The sequence below is a fragment of the Podarcis raffonei genome, chromosome 3 (genome assembly GCF_027172205.1).
Source record: "Podarcis raffonei isolate rPodRaf1 chromosome 3, rPodRaf1.pri, whole genome shotgun sequence".
Lineage (NCBI taxonomy): Eukaryota > Metazoa > Chordata > Lepidosauria > Squamata > Lacertidae > Podarcis > Podarcis raffonei.
Window position 1 is genome coordinate 1,359,421 of NC_070604.1, and position 22,827 is coordinate 1,382,247.

Consider the following 22,827-nt stretch of genomic DNA (forward strand, 5'->3'; position numbering starts at 1 on the left):
CCTGAGGCCAAGGAATGGCTAGCAAGGGGAGCAGGAACTTGCTTTGTCCTGGCGGGAAGGAGTCTCCACTTTCACCCTTTCCAAGCTGGATACTGCAACTAACAAACACCAAACCCGTCCCCTGTCCCTCCTTTCACGTTACACCAGAATTGTTCCAGCAATACCTTGCCACAACTTGTATGGGGGAAGCAAACAGCCAGGTGCTGGGGAATTTCAGGCCCACGACCAGACGTGGTCCTCCAGGCTGCTCTCTCTGGGCCTGGAGGCTCTCCCCGGGCCCTGCCTCCAGGCTATGGCCCTCGCAGGGTGCTTATCCTACTCTGAATGGGCCTTGAACTGGAGCAGGGGCTCTTGTTTGCATGGGGGGAGGGTGACCCTGGAGCTACTAGAAGCTGCATATTCCATGCAGAGGCCCCAAGCCTGTGCCTCTCCCTCTCTACTAAGATTAAACAAGGACTTTCATTGCTGAACTTCAAGCACACAACTAAGGTTGTATTGTTCCAGCAGGAAGTTTAAGCTAGTGTTCATTTTCATGGTAAGTTTGTGTGTGTGATTTTCTGTGAATTGTTTTTATGCAAACTGCTTAAAAATATGAATAATCAAGCAGTATATAAATGTCTTAAATAAATAAAATAGATAAGCCTGAGGTTTTTTGCAGGGTTCCAATTTATCTTCCTGAGGATGTAGAAATGGAATTATCCAATCTGGTGATTCTAAACAGATTACAAGTGCTTCCTGCATTTTGCCAAGTACTTGGAATCTGTCATGATTGAACACTAAGCAAGTTATTTCCATTATTTTCCCATGACGTTTTATATCCCGAAATGCATTTAAGACAGAACCCCCTTACCACCTTCTCAGTCAAGTCTATTTGTTTTATAAAATAGGCAGCTTCACATCCTCCTATCAAATCTAGCTTCCTCATTATTTCACTATGCATACTACATACTTCCAAAATACTCTAATCCTCTAATTTCTAAGTATCTATTTCTAGGTTATCTTCAACTGTCGACATCTTCATTCTGACTATCCCATTTGGTTAATTTCCCAATGTTTATGTGGATAGTTATTTCTTTCTGTGAGAAACAACTTTCATTTTATCCCCCATAATTCTGTAAAATGGCTTACCTCTTCATTAACGTCTATAATATCTCCAAGCTTGAGCTCCAACTCATCTTCATTCTGAGGAATATACTCAAAAAGAACTTTACATTGCCGCTTTTTTGATTCTGTTGAAAGTGAGAAACAAATTAACTCAAAGTGAAGTTTACCTTTAAAAACAATTTTATATGTTACATTTTGGAATTAAGTCATTAAGATATGCATTCTTATAGAATGATCAAGGACTCTCATGGCAGCTTAAAGCCTAACATATTGTTTATGGCTTTGTGGTCTATATGTACACCATGGCGGCTGAATGTTAAGTGAACAAGCAACGGCAAGCCTTAAGGTTCCTGTCCTAAACTAACGGTGATTTGTCATTATGTCCCCAAAGGATGAATTGTTCTTTTTGCATGCAATGATAAACCAGTTAGTTAAAAGCAGGAAGCAGGTGCTTGTAAACTCTTCCTTGTAGCGACACCCTCTGGAAATTATCCTATACACATGCCTTCTTTCTGGTTGCCCAGAACAAGCAATTTTTGTGTGGATCAGTTTGAAATTCATTTGTGAATGCTGAAACGTAGCACAGGTGTTCATTTTAGTTTCATTACTCATTTCTAAACATGAAAAACTGTTGAGAATTGCAAGGGACTCTCAATTCAAGATGGTGGCTAGGAGACATCTTGAAATTGATGGGGCATTTAACAATGAAAGGAACACAGAACTCATTCAATCAATTGTGTCCTGACTTGCATTTGGAACCAAAATTAAACAGATCTGTAAAAGAAATTATACTTATCATTGCACTTGCTGAAGCTGCGTGTGAACAATGGTTCCTAACTGCAGCTATTCAAGTGCAAATACAGGAAGTGTTATGTGTTGGTTTATTAGCAAAACACATAAATATTTTCAGAAATGGGTGTCCTTAAAATCATTAAAGATGAGTTAGCAGACAGCAGTTTCAACAGAAACTGAGTAAATCCACATGAACAGGCAGATACTTGCAGCACGTATTATCTGGTTACAAGGCTCCACGATGTAGAGCATAATCCATGTATCTGTTGAAAATGGAATGAAACAAGTTCATGATCTTCTAAAAGTGTGCCTACAAACATGTTTGTTTGGGATCCCTCTAAGGATTTGCACAAACATACTGCCCAAGGGGACATTTCCTACCCTCTTATTGCAAAGTTGTATGTCATTTGAAGATGCATCCATTCAGTGAGCCATATTTGTGCATCATCATTATCCTCTAGCCATGAGGCATACCTCTTTAGGCTCCGGAGGAAGGCATTTCAGAACAATGTCGAGAAATACCTCCTGATATCAGCACTAATACAGGCCAAATGCAGATATTTGAAGGGATATTTGTAGAGACATTTGGGAAACTTGCTGAAGATCTCTTAAGGACTATTCTCACGGCACCACACACACTTAAGAGCAGAAGGAGTGGCATGGAAGAGTTCTGCTAACGGTTCAATAGAAAACATGATGGAAAAAGCAGATACCCTTGCTGGGTGCTGCCAAGCAGATGGAAAATGACTGGAGTCTAGAATGTAAGAAGAGACTGCTGTATCAGGCTAGGAGCCCATTTACCAGGATCCTGTTAATGATTATCTAACTACCAGCACGTACAAAAGGATTTTCCTGTAGTAACTGTACATTCTAACAGCAGTGGGGCATGGCTGTTAGAATTTGTGATCAGATCTCAACTTCTTCCACCAGCTGAATTCAAAAAATAAATGTAGAAAACATGTCAACATGTGAATAAGAAAAGTATGACAGTATTTGAATTATAATGGTTTGGGAGGGCAGTATAATACCTGCCAGTGGAGTGACAATGTTATCATATATTAAACATGCTTGCATTATTATTTTTTCTGAAATAATTTAGGAAAACAACCTGCAAGACCTATTTGCACATGATCTGAGAGTACCCCAATGATATCACCACTTAACAAGAGATTTATTTGGCTATCAAGGAAATGATTACATACTCCTCTTGAAGCTTTTAGACTGGGAAGTGGGCAGGAATCCTCCTGCTGGAAGCCCGTAAGTGCTCATGCGCTGAACAAGGTTGGCAACATTTCCATGCCTTTCCTTCTTGACTGGCAAATCATCATTCTGAGAGTCCGTCTCTTTCTTAACTTCCTAGTAAAGATAAGAACAGGGGGGCAGTGGGGTGAGAAGAGAGATTGACTACAGGAGCCTAAAATATTCATAACAAGCTATAGCCCTGCACTGAAGGAAGGGAAGCCTCAGACAGCTTGCTTCCTCCTCCATGGAACAGCCCTGTAGATATCTGAAGATGTCTCTCATATCTCCTCTCAGCCTCCTCTTTTCCAGGCCAACATACCCGGCTCCTTCAACCATTCCTCATAATGTACCAGAAAAGGGTCATTCCTGGTCCAAACCATTTATTTAAACCTCTATATAAACTCAGAGTTATCTAAGATTTGCTTTGCCATAACAAATATAGGAGAGATTTGATTTGAAAACACTTTAAAGGATTGACAAAGGCAATGCCACATTTAAGAACTTACCACTGACGATAAAAGTAGAGAAGTAAAGTTTTTCCTTACAGCAACTGTCACATTAGGCGCAAGAGTTAAGGAAATAACCAACAACCAGAGTCTATTTGTATTTTCACTTTAGAAGACAGCACCAAAGCAAAATTGTACCAAAAAACCCAGTGCAAGCTTCCTGAACAAAGCAGGAACACTGTGAGGAGCTCCACTCCCCAGTATGTAAATGCAGATGAGCTGCATCTTCATGAGTTCACGAAAAAAATTATTAACAACTTGCCAAAAAATTAAAAGCAGCATCTGAATCCAAGCATAATAAAATTGAACTAAACTAGGCAGTTATGTAAACCTAGGAAACTTCACATAATTTACAGACATTACATCAGACTAGGTCATGAAATTAAACATTCAGCTTAATTGTTTTTAAAAAATCAGAGTACAATAACAGTTTGACCAGGTTCAACCCACTACTCACAAAAGGTTGTGATTCTCATACTATATCACTGCTTTTAACAAGGGAAAAATGAACTTACTGGTTCTAAAGACATATTTGCTTGAACACACCCAGGTATGTCTGTGCGTATTGTGTATTTTGAACCAAGTTTCAAGCCAAGTTCTTGCTCTGGCCAAAGTTCAAGTATCAACTAGCAAGCTTCCTGGTTCATACCATGTTTGTAGCAGCAGCTGCTGCTGCACAAGGAGATCACCAACCTTTTCTCCAGCAGTGAACTGGAGCTCCAATCACAGCTCATGAGCACAAACAATTAAAAATTAAGAAGTTTTAAAATAAATAAATAAAAAGCTCTTTCATTTGCCTAAGTGCCTTGAACAGATAATCAAAGTAACAGTTCAGTCTGCAATATTAATATCAGAAATATTTATGCAAAAGATTCATTTGCTTGATAAACTGCTTCACAAAGTCAAAATAAATATTTTTAAGAGTACTAGCAGAAAGAACAAATGGTGGGGTGTTCATGACCTATTTACTGGAAAGATAAAGGTTGCAAGTTGAATCCAATGCTGTTCCTGCGTGAGCAGAAAAGGTCTCCATTCGCTCAACAGGACTTCTTCTCACAGCCCCCAAAATCTGCTCTGGAGGCTGGACTGGGTCTTCCAGGCCTACAGTAGCTTCTGGATTACCTGAGGGACCACAGAGATGTTGCTGGAGGGGCAGAAATAGGAATATAATCCATAGTTTACAAAGAATGATGTTATGCAGACAGAAACATACTCTGTGTTGCTGCCTGATAGTGGAAGGAGTACAGGCCAGTAATCTTGCACTGGGTCTTGGGTTAGAAGTGGTTTTTTTGGGGGGGGATTGTTGCTGTTTTGCAGTTATTTTTTTGTATCTGTATTTTAGATCTTATTATGATTTGTGTGGAAATGGTTCAATTTGGCTGTGTACTTTTTGATGCTTTATTTTAATGGTGACTTTTGTTGTATTTGTAATTTTTTAAGCCTCCTTGAGCATGGTTTAGACTATGGGAAGACAGCTTACAAATACCTAAAATGATGTATGTATGCTGTACGTAATCTTGGCAGTGATTGAGAAATCAGAATAGGTACTGCTCTTCAGATGTTCACCTTGTGAGTAAAAAGTGGCAGTTTTACAGGGCTGAACTCCCAGGAGTCCAAAAGCTGCTTTCTCCAGAAGTACTCACGATAAAACCATGTGTACAGCATGTGGCACTCAGGAAATTCCAAGGTGAAACTCCTGCTTATGTGAACCTTCTTGCTGCAGGAGGAAGCAGGGCAATAATGGTAATCTGAAAATGCTGGTGGGGGGGGGGGCAGGGGGACTAGTCAGTTTCAATCTGGAAATGAAATGCTGGGGTGGGGGAGGGGAACATGCTAGGGCTTCAAGTTGGCTTGTTTCTAACACCCAGTTAGAACTGGATTGACGTTCTAATGGTCAGAGTCAGTGAAAGGCAGTTTTATAGGGTACGCTTTAGCCTCTCTGAAATGCTCTTCCTTTGCAAACTGTAGCTCTGTGGCAGAGCAGCTGCTTTGAGTGCAGAAGGTTAAACCCCCAGCATCTCCAGGAAGGGCTAGATCTTAAGATGCTCTGTCTTGTGCTGCAGACTTGAGTTCAAAAAGCAGACAACACACATTCAGTAAATCTCACTCACGGTCACAAGTGGGCAGGACCAAAACCCAGAATGGTTTTGTTATCTATTTCAAGATATAAGAATATTTATTCCACTTACACTCTTCTCTCCACACCAAATACGCCATCAGATACACAAAATCAAACTTCAGAATGCACAGGTAGGGCATCCCCCCCCCGGCAAAAACCCTCTTTTTGTTGTAATTTCCAGTCTTCTCTCCCCACCCCATGCTCAGCCTGCACGCCTAAAAAGCAAAATGATGCAGCAGAATTCAAATAAAGGGGGCAAACCATTATTCTTCCTGGCAAGCCAACAAAAATATAATTATGAGAAGAAATGAAGGAAAATGCAAGAAAAGAGGCCCTTGCACTCTTGAAAAGCAAGATCACCATGAGAAGCCCCTTCAATAATCAACCAGCTCATGAAAGCCTTACAAGTAAAACTTGCCAGCCACAAGGTGTCTCACCCTGAAAGACTGACTTCAGTTGCTACCTGCAAAGTTCTCGATTTAAGGGGAGGTTTCGCCAAGAGAGAAGCAATCCATTTAACCACATTCACAGCTTGCTTATGCAAATCATACCACAATGGAAAGGGTCCCTCCTCAGCACATCAAAAGGCTTCCTGGGAATTTCGAACACTGCCCATCTGCTGATGCTAAGGGAGAGTGACCCTGCTGAGTTGAAGCACTGCCAAAGTGGGGATCCAGTGCTAAGCAGGATCACTCTCCCTTCAGTCAGTGCAAAGGGGGAGTGTGGCTGCTTGGCACTGGGCTCAGGCGCACAATCAGCTGGTGCAAAAGAGAGGGATGCCCCTTGAAACTGGGTCCCAGCTTTGTGCAGCGCTTCAAAGGCTCCTGACAAACAGCTGGTTGCCAGGCACTTTGGGAGCCGCACAAAGCAGGTTTTGGGTAAGCCCCATCCTCACCTGTATGATGGCAGGTGTAGGGCAGGTAGGTGTGGCTTGCCTGAAATGGCCTCAGCGGACAAACGTGGAGAAGCCTGAAGGGGCACAAGGGGCATGCGAGCTGAAGGTTCCTCACCCCTGAGCTAAACGAAGCTTTTGGGAGAACAAAGAAAGCCCACTGCTGCTAAGTTCATTATTTAACATCACCTCACCTGGCAGCTGAGGTAACTTACACTCTCATTCTGACAGGCCAACAACAGCTCTAGAAATTCAAGTTTTAAAATACAGTAGTACCAAATGTGAAAGCAAGATTTTTTAAAGTGTAGGTTAAGGTACCTGTACTGTAGAATTGCTGAGGGTATTCTGAAGTCCATTCCCCTTCTGAATCCATTACATTCCTAATACTTGGCAGGCAATTTGTTTCAGTGCAACAACATCAACAGCATTTCATTACTCAGAATAGGACATCAAGCATGTCATCCTGCTGTTGAGAAATTGTGCCCTTCAGCCCTGATGAAAAATATTCTACATACATCCTGAAAATGTGGAAGTTTGGCTTTGTTTCCTTATTTCGAATCCTTTAGCTTAGGGATGGAGAAACATCAGCCCATGGGCCTGATGAGGCCCCACCAGCAGTCCCAATCTAGCTTCCAGTTTTGTTTCCCCAAACTATACCACCTCCCCCATCATACTAGTGTAGAATCAGGAACCTTAAATTGAGCTCCTGTTTGTGCTTGGGTAAAAGAGGCTTGCTCTTACTGCCCATCAGCTGACTGGCAGTAAAAGGGAGCTAGTTGACATCAGCTGTGCAATCCTTGAAGGGGCTTGCACATTATGGAGCAGGGCCCTTTGCAAGCCTCTTGCTCCTTGCAAAGAGCCCTGCTCAGCTCTTTGAAGCACTAACAATCAGCTGGCAGGTGGTGCTTCAAAGCACCCAGGAAGGCTCTTTGCATGGTGCTTTGAAGTCCCAGCAATTGTCAGGACCCGCCAAAAGGTCACATCATCTGACATCATGGCCGTGTCAAGTGACTGGCTGCCCACCTGCTCATCTGGCCCACAAGGGGTGGAAGAGATCAGGATCTGGCCACTTGGCCAGATCCAATTCTCCAATTCTGTTTTAACAGCTCTTTTCACCACACTCAAGTCATGATATCCAGGGGATCAGAATCTTCTCCATCCCATTTCACCACCAGCTGTTTCTCCTTTTAAATTTATATTATATTATGAGATTTCAAGGAGTCATTATGTTAGGCAAAATAACAAGTAACTCATACAATCCAAATTGCAGAATGTCAGATGGTGGTTGCAAACAACAAAGCAGGTAAATATTCAAGAAGGATGAAAACTTCTATACAGTGCAGAAGAATCTCTGCATTGATTGAGAAATATCTTGGCCACAGATATTCATTCAGATAGTCTTTGAACTTTAGCTCCCAAACCACTCTGTACAAGCTTCTGTGCAGAGAGAAGACCCATTCAAATGGAGCAGTGAGGAAGACAAGACCCAAACCCATTTCTGGACCAAAAGCCACTAGTGAGGTACCAAACATAAATGACTCTGCACACTATCCATTTTCCATCCAACTGCATCTAGTACACCATCTTGAAGTCATTATATTGGTACAAGCTAAATCAGACATAAAGGCTGAGAAAGGGGTAACTAGATGGAGGGATACAATTTTCATCAGTCACCCGTAATGTCAAGTTTGGCCCACTGTGATGCAATATGCATGAACCTAGTAACTTTTTCCTTGCACATTTGTTATGTCAGTTGCAGCGAGGAATACAACTGGCATTAAAGAATAGAATGGGTTCCAATTCAGAGCTTTTGCAAGTTGCAACCTTAAGAAGAAAATGCCATAAAATATAAATAGGGAAAGTCGAATAGTAAGCTGCAATATGAAAGAAAACAAATCACAGCCTTAAATTTACAACTCTTCAGAATATTCCCAGCCAATTTCTAGAACTAATCAAGGTCTTTCTTCCTACAAAGGTTTTCACACACCACTCTAGAATTTCAGCTGTATCATTACTGAAATAGTTCTGATCTCCAAGCTTAATGTCAAGTAGTACAGGTATGATTTAATGTTTGAAGTTGCACAACTGTTATAGTGAAGAATTGCGATGAACTTGCCTTAACAAAGTTGTCAGGAAACATGCCTCTTCGCCCACTGAGCTCTCCTTGAAGCCATCCTTCTTCTTCTAGTTTTGCCACATTCCTTATGATTTCTCCAACTCGAATAGTTAGCTCGTCATCATGCACTGCATCATAGTCATACTCCACAACATACTCAACTAGGAGGGAGAAGAGTCAATAATAATAATAATAATTTATTTATAGCCCACCCATCAGGCTGGGGCTCCCCAGCCACGCTGGGCAGCTGCCAACAGAATATTAAACAGAATCATAGCACTGTAGAGTTGGAAGGGACCCTGAGGATCATCTAGTCCAACCCCCTGCAATGCAGGAATATGCAGCTGGTCCATACAGGGATCGAACCTGCAACCTTGGTGTTATCAGCACCATGGTCTAACCAACTGAGCTATCCAGGCTCTCAATAAAACTTCAAACATTAAAAAACTTCCCTAAACAGGGCTGCCTTCAGATGTCTTCTAAAAGTCAGATAGTTGTTTATTTCCTTGACATCTGGTGGGAGGGCGTTCCACAGGGCAGGTGCCACTACCGAGAAGGCCCTCTGCCTGGTTCCCTGTAACCTCACTTCTCGCAGCCCTCAGAACTGGACCTCAGTGTCCGGGCTGAACGATGGGGGTGGAGACGCTCCTTCAGTTATACTGAACTGAGGCAGTTTAGGGCTTTAAAGGTCAGCACCAAAACTTTAAATTGTGCTCGGAAACGTACTGTATGTAATTCAGGCACATGGAAGTACAAGCCCTACTTGTGTGTGTGTTAACGGAAAAATCCGAGGGCTCCCTTGGACAAAACAAAGACACCAACCAGGATAACTTGGAGCAAAACAGCAGCCTGTAGGTTTGGCCTTTATTGAACTGTTGCAACAGGGTGCTCCCCTCACTTGCAGGAGAGAGGAAAGACACCCAAAAAAATGGTGTGCAAGGTCTTATAAAGACTTTTGAAATTCCCATCCTGTAGATCAAGCCCACCCCCAGAAACATCATGCATACATCACAGAAAGGAGGGGTTGAGGGAGGAGATTTGGTGGTAACCTGAGTGTCCTGTCACCTGGCTGGTTCCCCCTTTCCCCCTCCCCATGAGTACTTTCCAGGTGACAGAGGGGAGTTTGCAGTTTCCTGCCCCCAGAGGGAAGAGCTGATTATTGTCCTTTGTTCCAGTCTGTGCTGAATCCACTCCCATATGGAAGTTCTTTGTGATCTTGATGGTCTTCTGTCTAGGACCATCAGGGTTGGCATAGCAACTGGGCAGGGCTCCTGTGGATGTGCTGGTATGCTGAAGGGATTATGGCTGCCCTGTATAAAACCTTCCATTTTGTAGTCCTTCCTTCATGGAGTAAAATAAAAGTGGAACAGTGCAAATCTGATGTATGGTTGATTTTCTATGAATTTATAACAGAAGCGTAGCGTATGTAGTGTGTGAGTGAAGTTTGTACAAACTGAATGATTGGGGGGGGGGGGTTTCCTGCTACATGTGTTTTTACAAACTGCTTTAATACTCATAACACTCACAAAACCAAAGAGCAGCAACATACCAAGGATGTAAGTTACAAGAAAGAGGCTCAAATGAGAGGGTAACTAAGTTGATATTCAAGATTGTGAAGTGTGTGGCTTTGCCTACATCTGTCCATGCAAGGGTTTGATTTCCAACCCACACCATTCCTGAACCTGCCTTTGCCCTTCCAATCTCTATCCCTTTTAGGCCCATCAAAGCTACTGCCACCTGAGGAAGCCACCCTGGCACCCAGTGTTAGCGCTGAACCCTGTGCAGACCCGAGGTTTCCTCAGATGAGGAGCTGTGCCCTCCAGCAGATATCCACCATGGCCACAGTCTTCATTCCAAGGAGCCATCAGATATGTCTATCTGATGAGGAGAAGAGGAGACTAAGAGCCAGGCAAGAGCTTCAAAGCCGCTGGCAAAGTGTCCACCAGCTGTGCATGGGGCTCCTCAGGAGTACGGGAAAGCACACAGTAATGCTTGCTGGGATCAGAACCCAACTGAGAGCCCCAGTTCCTATAGAAGCTCCCGGACTGAAGCAATTGCTCTTATCAAAGCTTCAGTCCTCCTAACCTGGGAAAACAGACACCCAAATAAGCAGACCAGAGTTTTTTTAGCACTGGCAGGCAAGTCAATACAAAACAAAATAAATCACTTATCAACTGATTAACGACTAACAATTCCCCCCCCCCAAAAAAACACACACACACATCACCGATGCAGGACTGCTTAGTAAACACTGGACGATGGGAATAGGAATCCAACATGCTCCGGAGGGAGACAGAATAAGTAACATTCCTGTTCACCCAAGGCAGGGTGCTAGCCCTCCAGTAGGCCCTCAGGCCAATAAAGCAGCAAAAGAAAGAAAGAAAAGGGGGGGGGGAGATAGAATAAAGTGCACTCAAGAAAGAAAAGAACCAAACAAAAGAAAAGAGAAAGCAAAAGAGGTAAAGGACAGGGCAGTAAAAGGGAGGATGAGCTCTCTGGATGGGGAAATAACTTGACAATAGTGCTCTTGTGGTGGCCAGAAGGGAACTTAATGGGAAGATAGTAATTCCTGCCCCTTGAGTCTTGTGCACTTTCGGGGTGGGGGGGCAGGAGGCCTCTTGTACCCAGAGGTTTGTAGCTCCCTTCCAAATATTGCTTTGTTCTGGTGTGGCCACACAAAGGCCACAATGAAGAATTTAGGTGACAATCCTGTGCATAATCACAGGGAAGTACCATATATACTCGAGTATAAGCCAACTTTTTCAGCAGATTTTTTATGCTGAAAAGGTCCCCCTCGTCTTATACTCGAGTGAGGCGGGCGGCGGCAGGATGAGCGGCCCGAAAGGAGCCGTTTCGGGCTGCTTGTTCTTCCTGCCGCCGCCGCCACCAGGCCTGTGGTGTGGTGAACCAGCTTATACTCAAGTCAGTAAGTTTTCCCAGTTTTTTGTGCTAAAATTAAGTGCCTCGGCTTATATTCAGGTTGGCTTATACTCAAGTATATATGGTAATCTTTATTTACATAGGATTAGGGTGCAAGTCCAGAAGACATGTTTTGTTGTTATTTTAGTTTGCTTGTTTTTTTAAAGTCACAGATTTAGACCTGAAGGTTAAAAGCAAGTCAATAATCAAGAGTTAATTTTAGCCATTTTTGTGTGTCTGCTGTTTTTCCTCCTCTCTGGCTATAAATAGACTGATATAGCGTCACCCACACCACCACAAGCATTTTCTACATATGCCAGCATTTCCCATTTCAGCAACAGGCCTTTTTTTAAAGAATAAAATGGAAAAAAGGCTTCTGGCTAACAGTTCAAGCACAGCAATTTACATTTCAGTAACTTTTGGAGATAAAAATATGAATTATTAATAGTGGTCAAAAGTTTTTATTTCATTATATGCACAAGGGAAATAAGGATTACGTTCTGCATTATTTTATTAAGACTATTGCCTAATACAAGTTTGTCATGGCTTTTGGCTAGAACAATAAATTTATGAGCTGAACTTGGCAAGCTGCTTTGCCACCACTACACGCCCCCCCCCCCCGGCTGCTACTTGCTTATTTCTCTCTCCAACTTACGAAGTAACATTCAACCACTTTAGACTAGTGGAAAAGATTTAGAGATGTTACACAATATGTATACGTATAACACATACATACACACATACTGCATTTTAAACTTTACTTTGTGCCCAAATGGTTATAAAAGGATGACTTTAAATTAGGATAATCAAAGGAAACCTTTACTCAATTTTGCACAAGACTATTGTGGAGTAGATGAGATAAGTATGTTTTAAAGATGTTTCCTACTCATTACATATTCACAGAATGTTAGAAGCATTCTGATGTGTCTAGGCATGTGACTATAGCAAAACATACTTTGTAACACACAGGAAATTCCTTCCCCACCTCATCCCAGTACAGTGGTACCTCGGGTTACATATGTTTCAGGTTACATACGCTTCAGGTTACAGACTCCACTAACCCAGAAATAGTACCTCAGGTTAAGGACTTTGCTTCAGGATGAGAACAGAAATCATGCAGCGGCAGCAGGAGGCCCCATTAGCTAAAGTGGTGCTTGAGGTTAAGAACAGTTTCAGGTTAAGAACAGACCTCCGGAACAAATTAAGTACTTAACCCGAGGTACCACTGTATCACAGCAGAAATCAGTGCACCTTTGGGTAGGTAGGCTGTCCTAAACATCTGTTTGGTAGAGAAGATACAAGCATTTATAATATGCAAGAATTTCTGAATCAGAACTTCTAGCCTAGTTCACCTGTCACACTAAATCAAGGGCGGTTAACCTTTTTTGGCCTCGCAGGCAGAAGGAAGTGATGGCTGAACAGTCACATGTGATTCAGGGACTTAGGAAAAAAGCTTCCCAAGTCCTTCTACCAAGCTGTGCGGGATGAAGATAGCAGAACATGGAAGCCTGAGGCTCTTGTCAGCTTCCTCCTCCTCCTCCTCATCTTGTTAAACCAGGGTTTAGCAAGACATGCAAATCAGGTCTTTTCATCTTTGAAAACTGCCCAGTTAGCAGGAAACAAAGGTAATTAAAATTATGCAAGAGGTAACGGACAACAAATTTACCTCTGAACAAAGAGAAAGGTGTAACATGGAGACAGACAAACTTCAAAGAAAAACTTTTCCTTCTTACTAAGAAGTTAGGCACACAGTGCTTCTTTTGCTACACTATGTGATCACTGACAGCATATGCTGGAATCTTGGGCTTTGCTTCAGTACTTTCCAATTTAGAGGTGGTCAAATGTAGAGCAAAGCCCATCAGCAACAACATCCTCTTCCCAAGGAAGAAAAATAATCAAGTTTTATCAAGCAACATTACAATACACAACATATACTGTATATTATTTCCATATAAAAGAAGCCAGAATCACTGTTGAGCCACGTTTAAAGCAAGTGGTAATTAAAGAGTAAAAACAAGCCATTGGGGACTTCCTCCAGTTACTACATGGCATTTGTTACGTGGATTTTATTATTTTCAATAACTATAGAAAGTTGCTTTTTGAAATGTAGCCTTCTGTAACTTCCACTGCCACCTCCCAAATGTCTTCTCCAAAGAACTGCATGTCATTAGTTTCTCATTAAATTTTTCTACTCTCAATGAATTCTTTCCTAGCTAGCCTCCAACGCTACTCTGTCCACAGGTGTTCTTCTTTCACATGAATATCCTCTCCCTTTTACAATTTTGAAAACATGCATCATTTTGCAAGCGTGCTGTTCCTCAGTATGTTCAGGGGGATTCAGGCTTTGCTGGTATCTTTTTGTGGGTTTATTTCCAAAACCATCAAGACATTCAACAAACACAAACATTTGTTTAGAATTAGGTTCCTCTGGATAAGCAATTATTGACTTCTAAATCGTACACAGGATCAGGTTACATGAAATTTCCCAACTGCCCCTTGTAATTCCAATTTAATCTTAAAGGGAACTGTTGAGAGACAGCGGCCCTTATACTCGACAGAGAAAACCAAACCATCCTTTAACTCCCCCACAGGCTGCAGCAACTTTGCCTGAAACTTTCATCTGAAAGCAAAGCGGGAGGTCAGAGGAGCACGCAGAATATTCTTCAAGTCTGGGGGCTGCTTGACAACCAGAGGCCTTTTGCACAGCAAGGCGGCGCCAGAATCAGGCTCGGAAGAAGTACCTGGCAGGAGGGCCGGGAAGCAGCACGGGAGGCGCAGGCGGCTTTCCCGGCCCCGAGCAATGGGCGCCCATCTCTGGGATGAAGGATAAAGCCTTTTGCCTCCTTCCAAAATGGAGGAGGAGGAGGAGGAGGAGAGGCTGCAAAGGGACCGCCGAGCCCGGCCACTCGCTTCCCGCTTCGGAGGAAGCCCCTCCCGCTTCCCAGGTGGGGCGACCCCTCCGGCTCGGAATGCGGGAGGGGGGCTGTGAAGCCCCTTTGGCGGCAGCAGCAACCGCGGGAGGGGAGCCCTCCCCCCCCCTTGTGCCCGGAAGGCGAGGCAAGCTGCCCTCTCTCTCACGCCGCCAGTCCCTGGTGAGGAAGGGAAGGCGGAGCGGGGGCGGGGGGAGCAGGACCCGCCATTTCCATGAGGCCCCCTCCCTCCCCGCCGCCTCAGGGACGCCCCTTACCCATGCTGCGCGGACCCGGCCGGGCGGAGGCAGCGCGCCGCGCCGCTCGGAGCCCCTCGCCCGGTGCCCGACACCGCTCAGGCCGGACGCGGCGGGTCGCGAGGCCAGATTGGCCGCCGCCAGGAAGCGAGGGAGGGAAGCCCGGCAGGCCCCGCCGCCGCCTCCGCCCTCCTGGGCGCCGCCTCCTCGCCCGGCCGGCGCCGCCCCCGACCCGCCGGGCCAGGCCGCGCCGGAGACGGGCCGGGAGGGGGCTCGGCGGGGGCCGCCAGGCCGAGGGAGGGGGAACAGCACCACGAAAGGGGACCCCCCCCCCGCCGAGAGGCCCCAGGTCCTCGTCTTCATTGGCATCAGCGAGCCAGGTAGAAGTAGGAGTCGCCAAATGTGTCCTCCTCTTTGCTCTTCACGCAGTAACTTATTAAAGGCACATATGCAAAGACTGGAAGTGTTACTTCATATGAAATGTTTGAACTTGGAGACAATAAACTAATACAGTAGTTTGTGAGGGATAAATGATTCCAAGCTATTCATATTAACTTTCTCATTAGAGGGTAAAAAATGCAGCTGTCTCCACAGCAAGACAAGGGGAAGGAAAGTCTCCCTCCATAATTTTGCTTCGAGGATTGCTCAAAACCTCTTTAATATTAAGAATACACAAGCCCAGGCTTTACAAAGTCCATTCAAAAGCAGAAGTGGATGTGTTGGGTTCCCCTCCCAAAATATCTGGGCAGAAAACATGACCCACCAAAGGGGGGGAAAATCAAAGGTGACAAATCAAGCAATCCAGGTTATTTTCCCATAGGAAGGTGGGTGCCTCACGTTTCCAGGCCTTGTGGTGTACAAAATAAATGTATGCCAAACCACACAATGCCTTTAAGGTGTTGATTTACCTCTTAGTAGTCCAGAAATTATTGGTTAACTCCTCCAGAAGGGCAAAGGTCCCAAGCTCTTGCACGGCCTGTCTCCTGTCTGTCTGCCTCCATCCATCCAATGGTGTGAAATTGTAAGACGGGCAGCATTGACATAAAGTTTATCAAGTTACCGTTTTTGTCCATAAAAATGAAAGATGAGCATAGTTCAGGAGCTCCATTTACAGGTAGACCTCACTCAGCAGAGGCTCAGGTGGTACCCACTGCTGGCCATTCCCACCAGAAGCAGCAGGGTTCCTCCAAACCCACATTCCCTCCAGCACAGCTGAGAGCTGGGTCCCATTATTCTGCAAAGACACACGGGTGTGTTGTGCTAGCACCAGAAGATTTTAACCACATTTGCTTGAATTCTAGCAGATCTAGAATGGAGGTGGTTGCCCATGCCACAGCCTGTTCCCATTTATTTCCCTGTATCTTGTTCCCGCTTCATTTGATTGCTCCAAAGTCTGTTCAATCTCATTTTGAAGAGTGACTAGAAGCTCTGCATGGTCTCAGCAGACTCGTGCCTTGAAGGAAAACTCTGCTCTCTTTCACCTGGAGCCATCCTGCCATCTCCCATAGACCATTCTGGGCAGTTATGCTGTAGCCTTTCCTCAATATAATTGTCCTGGTTTTCTTCCCAGGAAGGAGCAGACGACAGCTGAGCACTGTGTGCCATCATCTTCAACTAGGAAGCAGAAGCCCCATTTATAAGGCAGTTTGGCTTCATGAAGTTCGAGACATCGTCTGCTGAGACCAGCAATGTTCAGTGTCAAGGTTTCAGAGCTCACATCCTGCAATGCCAGTAGAGCTGAACCATGGGCGGTTGAGTTTTGACAGTCATAGGCTGCCTGTGCCAGTTTGTATTTGACACTGAACCTCACAAAAGAAATGATAGCAACTCTGGGCCTGGGGGTAAAGAAGGATGTAGCCTAAGGCCCTTTATGCTCTTTCCAGATCTGCTGCCTTAGTAACCAGGTTCAAAAAAATTGCCACCGTTTTGAGAGCATTTTAGCAGCTCACAGAAATGCACCCTACCTTTCTGAAGGAAACTTTCAACTCTTGTTGGCATACCTTTTGAGCAGAAGACAAGCAGGCTGGCCTCTTATGGCACTTAAAGGGTAATACAGAAATCACGCTGGAGTAATCCAAAGGGCAGGAGAAATGGGCAGATGGGCAATTTTTTAATTTCATGTAGCCTTTTCTCCACCCATATTTATTGGTCAAAGCGGGGGGGGGGGGACTTTAATAAAATATTGGGGGCCCAGACAAGCACCACTCTGCATAATCGATAACATGATGCAGTGCACGGACACCATTTGAACAGCAATGCCCAACATCTTGTTTGGCAGCCCCCTCAAATATTTTAAGGGGGGGGTAAAGGGACCTCAGCCCTTAGAAGTTGGCTCCTGTATATGAAGGGAACACCAGACATTTTTTTATATAGAGTACAAAGCTGTTATGCTTAAAATTCTACAAGGAAGGCTCAAGCAGTATGTGGACCGAGAACTCTTTAGAAGAGGCAGAGGAACCAGAGACCAAATTGCAAACATGCGCTGGATTATGGAGAAAGCTAGAGAGTTCCAGAAAGACATCTACTTCTGCTTCATGGACTATGCAAAAGCCCTTTGACTGTGTCGAACACAGCAAACTATGGCAAGTTCTTAAAGAAATGGGAGTGCCTGATCACCTCATCTGTCTCCTGAGAAATCTCTATGAGGGACAAAAAGCTACAGGTAGAACTGGATATGGAACAACTGATGGGTTCAAAATTGGGAAAGGAGTACGACAAGGCTGTATACTGTTTCCCTGCTTATTTAACTTATATGCAGAATTCATCATGCGAAAGGCTGAGCTGGATGAATCCCTAGCCGGAATTAAGATTGCTGGAAGAAATATCAACAACCTCAGATATGCAGATGACACAACCTTGATGGCAGAAAGTGAGGAGGAATTAAAGAACCTTTTAATGAGGGTGAAAGAGGAGAGTGCAAAATATGGTCTGAAGCTCAACATCAAAAAAACGAAGATCATGGCCACTGGTCCCATCACCTCCTGGCAAATAGAAGGGGAAGAAATGGAGGCAGTGAGAGATTTTACTTTCTTGGGCTCCATGATCACTGCAGATGGTGACAGCAGTGATGTATGGAAGTGAGAGCTGGACCATAAAGAAGGCTGATCACCGAAGGATAGATGCTTTTGAATTATGGTGCTGGAGGAGACTCTTGAGAGTCCCATGGACTGCAAGAAGATCAAACACATCCATTCTTAAGGAAATTAGCCCTGAGCGCTCACTGGAAGGACAGATCCTGAAGCTGAGACTCCAGTACTTTGGCCACCTCATGAGAAGAGAAGACTCCCTGGAAAAGACCCTGATGTTGGGAAAGATGGAGGGCACAAGGAGAAGGGGACGACAGAGGACGAGATGGTTGGACAGTGTTCTCAAAGCTACCAGCATGAGATTGACCAAACTGCGGGAGGCAGTGGAAGACAGGAGTGCCTGGCCTGCTCTGGTCCAGGGGGTCATGAAGAGTCGGACACCACTAAACGACTAAACAACAACAACAAAGCTGTTCCTTTAATCTCCATTTTGGGATCCCAGAACTTTAGCAGCCTCCATTTGTTTAAGAGAATAGGAACATGTTAATCAAAAGATGTAGAACTGGTCGTGCAGTTAATTATTATACACAGGAAGGTGGGGTTTTTCTTGCATTGTTCAAAGCAAATATTTTTCTCCACAAGGAAATGCGATGAGATGTCTGTTATTAAGTGTTTGCCGCCACCTCCTCAGCTGTACTCAGGTTCAAGATAATCTCTAGAGCTTTAGTGTAGCAAGTTTTTGGAAATGTTTGAGGAATGATAGCTGACAGCTTTGGAGCCTTTAATCTTCAGCCCCCCAACAACACTCTTGACATCTAAATGATGAATCTTTCAACATCCTTGTCCATTGGGTGACACTCCTGAGATGGAAATTGGCACAGGAGACATACAAGACTCAAAAGTAGAAGCCTCTGACTGAAGGTCATTTCAACTCTTTAAAATATGGCGAGTTGAGGACATGTTCAGTCGCTCCCAGTGAGAGGCTTGCTGGTGCGTTCCTGAAGACTGCCATAGCCTGTAAGAATGTTTGTGGTTTCTGGGCTGCTATTGCCACCTAGGGGTACTGTAAGAAATAAAACAAGTCACAGTGTTCTCATTTAGTAGTGCAATTTCTAGCTAAACCGTTACCAGTCCTAGACCACTTCATTTTGACAGCTTTATTATATTGAGTAGTTTGCTTGTTTCCTTACATGTTTCTATCCTACTTTTCTTTATTGAAAAACAAAAACAAAGCAGCATACTAGATTTCCAAAACACACAACAATCCAAAATCACTAAAAACTGTACCTATGATTAATATTAAATATCACTCAAAAGCATTAAATTACAGCACTCCTGATTTTAAAAGAGAGGGAGCAACTAACCCCTGTCAAAAAGGCCTTGTCTTGTGCCCCAGCCAATCAGTTGTTGTTGGCACCTGTCTCAAGAGACAATGGAGTGTGCCTCTGGAGGTGAAGTCAAACTTCAGCAGCACTGAAGTGACCTCCTCAGCATGCAAGCCTGGCTGCTATCAATGGTGCCTTGAAATCGGCTGCCTTGCTCTCCCTCACACAAGGAGCGATATATTGCTGCGTATTGCCGGGTCAAAATCGTTATCGCGATGTGATTTCAAAACCAATTTTGGTCATTGTATTGAAAAATCTCACAGCGTTAAAACAGAGAATAAAACTTGTGATATCACCATGCAAAATGACAAAAAATTAGTTGGGGGAGGCAAGAGATGGGGCTGCAGGCCCCCTGTGGTCCCTGGACCCCCAAACTGGGAACCACGGCCTTAAGCAATAACTTGCATTGATTGACTGCTCTCTTTAAATTAACTCACAGTTCCCAAGTCGAAACAATAAGCTTTTTACAGTTTACGCTTAGTTTCGGATAATCTTATCAACAGCAATTTAGAACATGTAGAACCACCTCTCCCCAACAGACAATAAACTATTGTAGGTGTGAAGCAATCTCCCATTTCGAAAAACAACAGCAAGACTTTGATTGAGCAATGAAGAATAGGCTTTCTTTAGGAGAAACAGTCAAATACGGTAAGCCCCAAACCAAGCATATCCTAAAACACCTGGTTTAGGAAGTCAAAGGCGGCACCAGGTTTTTGCGCCAAAAATTATCCCGATCCTACTCCTACGCCCCCTCCCCCTCCCGCTAAGGTTACCAGATTTTTTTTCAATGAATCCGGTGTCACTTTTCAACTTTGATGGATTTTGTATGGGGCGGATTTGTAAATCCGGGTTCTGTCCCGGGAAACGGGGGCGCCTGGTCCCCTTCCTTTGCTCCCTCCCCAGGGATCTGGAAAAGCGACTGAGCGCATTTCCGGGCGGCAATTTATCGGGGCCAGAAGAGCCAGTTCCGAGGAAGCCGCTTCGCCGCGTTTCGCGGCTCTTCCTCTCCCGCGGGCCACTTCCGGCCCTGACGCCACAGGAAGGCGATTGTGCTGCGTCCGAGGTGGGGCGGGGCTTCTGCGGAGTGACGTCATGGGAGGGAGAAGCCCCGCCTCCGCCGCTCCCCGCCCATTCCGCGGCGGCAGCAGCAGCAGCAGCAGGAGCCGGCAGCGCGGCGAGCGAGGCGTCGTGGCCTCGGCTGGGTCGCTATGGGAAGCCGGCCGCGCCCGCAGCCCCCGCCAGCCCCGCGCCCGCCGCCCCCGCCCGCCCCGCGCCCGCCGCCCTCGGAGGCGGCCTCTCGCTGAGGCCCCGCGCGCTCCCTCCGCGGGCCATGCGCCGCCCGGGGCTCTGCTAGCGGCCTCCATGGGCGCCTAGAGGACCCCCGGCCCCCGCCCGCCCGCCGCCCGCCATGGGCGCCCCCGGAGCCGCCCTGGTGGCCAGCCTCGTCGCGGTGAGTGGGGCGGGGAGGGCAGAGGCGCTCTGCACATGGGCAGAGGCCGCGGGAGAGGCGGGTCCTGTTCCCGGCAGCGGAGAGAGATGGAGCGAGGCCGGCGGGCCGGCGAGGAGGCGCCCGCGGGCGGAGGCAGCTGCGCTCTTGCGGCAAGCCAGACCTCCGCCCGGGAGCGGGGCATATTCCTCCTGCGCATAAGGGAGCACCGTGCAGGCAGCATTAGGGTGCGGCTGGAAGTCCCGCTGGGGTTGGAAGGAAGGAGGCAGGAGAGGAGCTTCTCCCCGTTCTGGCTGACGTGGGAGCAGCCCTCCTTAAGGGTCGCTTGCTGACCGGGGCCCTGGATCCTGCCATCCGCTGTCCAGGCGCCAAGGAACTGGATTTATTCTGACCCTGCCTAGTACTGTTACAGCAGAACACTTTCATGTTTAGTACATTGATATCCCACCTTTCCTTCAAGGAACTCAAGGCAGCAGCAGCATGCAGGGTTCTCCCCCCATTATCTCTGCCCCCCAAACCCTGTGAAGCAGGCGGGGCTGACGGAATGGCGGCACTGTCACATAGACTGTATCTTGGCAGAGCGGGGAGTTGAAGCCGGGGCTCTCCATTCTTAATGGGGTGCCCCTAGCCACCACACAACTTGGAATGGTATTTTTTCTGGGTATATTGAAAGCATAAGTGTTTGGGGTTCCACATGTATATCTTTGCAACTGAATCCCTCTGTAATGTGTGTGTGCAACTTGTGCAAATTTTGATTGTGTGCAAATAGTAATCCTGAAAGTCCAGCAAAAAGAATTGAAACTGCCATCAGGATACACCATTTGTACAAAAGCTTTTTTAAAAATAGCAAACAATCTTCTTGGGGTTTTCCTGACCAACAGGCAGAGCCTTTCTGAAGTCCAATTTATCCTTTGCATGGTTCTTGCCACCATGCTATCATTCATTTTAATCTTGCGTGCATATAAAAATGACTATTTTATTGTGATAGATGCTGGGGCATAGATTTGTTACATTTTCTCCCATTCTTTGAAAACAGTCTGGTTACCAAAATCTCCAGCATGAGTCTTAAAAGGAAACAACAACAACAAATCAGTGGTTTTGCAGAAGTGGAGGATGAGTGCCCTGGTGGAACTGCATCCATTGTGTGCTCATTCTGGAAGGGGGGGGGACACCCAAGCTGAAAAGCAAAAAATGATGGGGAAATGGCAAGCACTCCCACTGCACCCACCCCCAGCCGTGGTTGTGATTGTGCTTATCTACGTTTTCTGTCAGGGTGAGATTGTAGCTGATGCAGGGGTGGCCAGCTTTGAGTAAATCTCCCTTTCCATTAAGCTAGTGGGGAGGAGCTTCCCCTGCCACTTTGGAGCTGGAGTGTGCCTGGTGGTTTGCAGGGCCAGCCATTGTGCTGGCCTGTCTGCCATGCCATGGGCTTCTCCAGCGGCAGACCTTCTAAGTCAACCGGCTTAGCAGGGGAAATGAGCCCAGGTTTCTCTTACCCGAGTGCAGCAATCTGTACTCAAGGGGGTGGGGGCAGAACATCTCCTGGGATCGAGTGGTCAATCCCAGGACCATTTGCCTAAAAGATATCCTTGCTGCTGTGATCACGCCCCCTCAACTCAGGCCCCTGGGAGATGGAGTGGCTGCAGAAAACACTCTTAAGGGGTTGTGGTTGTTACTGGAGAAGAAGGTAAGAAGGCAGGCCATCTGTGGGGCAGGATGAAGTGAATATCTGGGGTGGAAGCATTTTGTACTGGGGAGAGATTGGAGAGAGAAGAGGAAATGTTATAAGGCCGCTTCCTATGTTCCTTTCTGCAGTCGAAAAGCTTTTGTAACTCTGCTTCATCAAGGGCTCCCTATTAAATTTCCATCTCAGTGGGTTTACACAGTCTTTCCTGCCTTGCCTGAGAAGCCATGTCTGGGCAACCATTAATCCATTAATCAGAATATTAACCCTGGGCCACTCCCCATTTCTCAACTATAAGTACAAAAGCAACAAAATGACCTTCCATTGTTGGTACAGAAATTCTACTCCTAAATCTCTAGAAATCTCCAGTGCAGTCGTGTAGCTGCTAGGATGTGAACAGCCCTGTGGCCATTTATTTGATAAACTTCT

At 45.5% G+C, this 22,827-nt stretch overlaps 2 protein-coding genes and 1 long non-coding RNA gene across 6 annotated transcripts in view; 1 reads left to right on the plus strand and 2 right to left on the minus strand.

Annotated features, from left to right (window-relative positions):
• Nucleotides 1–15,015, minus strand: part of CD2AP (CD2 associated protein) — a 38,641-nt gene extending 23,626 nt beyond the window's left edge. For 3 of the 4 annotated variants that reach the window (XM_053380288.1, XM_053380290.1, XM_053380287.1), the window contains exons 1-4: nucleotides 14,878–15,014; nucleotides 8,772–8,932; nucleotides 3,099–3,252; nucleotides 1,129–1,229 (exon numbers count right to left, since the gene is read on the minus strand). In XM_053380288.1, coding sequence (XP_053236263.1) covers nucleotides 1,129–1,229; nucleotides 3,099–3,252; nucleotides 8,772–8,932; nucleotides 14,878–14,881 — 420 coding nt within the window. In that variant the 5' untranslated portion in view covers nucleotides 14,882–15,014. Of the gene's footprint in view, nucleotides 1–1,128; nucleotides 1,230–3,098; nucleotides 3,253–8,771; nucleotides 8,933–14,877 lie in introns of all 4 variants that reach the window. The other variant, XM_053380289.1, reaches the window with a different exon arrangement.
• A 3,327-nt stretch (nucleotides 15,016–18,342) lies between these two features.
• LOC128409850 (uncharacterized) lies at nucleotides 18,343–19,360 on the minus strand. The gene is made up of 2 exons (XR_008329324.1): nucleotides 19,247–19,360; nucleotides 18,343–18,945 (listed from the first exon to the last, which is right to left on the minus strand). It is a non-coding gene; the product is annotated as an uncharacterized LOC128409850 (long non-coding RNA).
• A 1,261-nt stretch (nucleotides 19,361–20,621) lies between these two features.
• Nucleotides 20,622–22,827, plus strand: part of TNFRSF21 (TNF receptor superfamily member 21) — a 43,894-nt gene continuing 41,688 nt past the window's right edge. Inside the window, exon 1 of the mRNA XM_053380291.1 lies at nucleotides 20,622–20,717. Coding sequence (XP_053236266.1) covers nucleotides 20,676–20,717 — 42 coding nt within the window. The 5' untranslated portion in view covers nucleotides 20,622–20,675. The remainder of the gene's footprint in view (nucleotides 20,718–22,827) is intronic.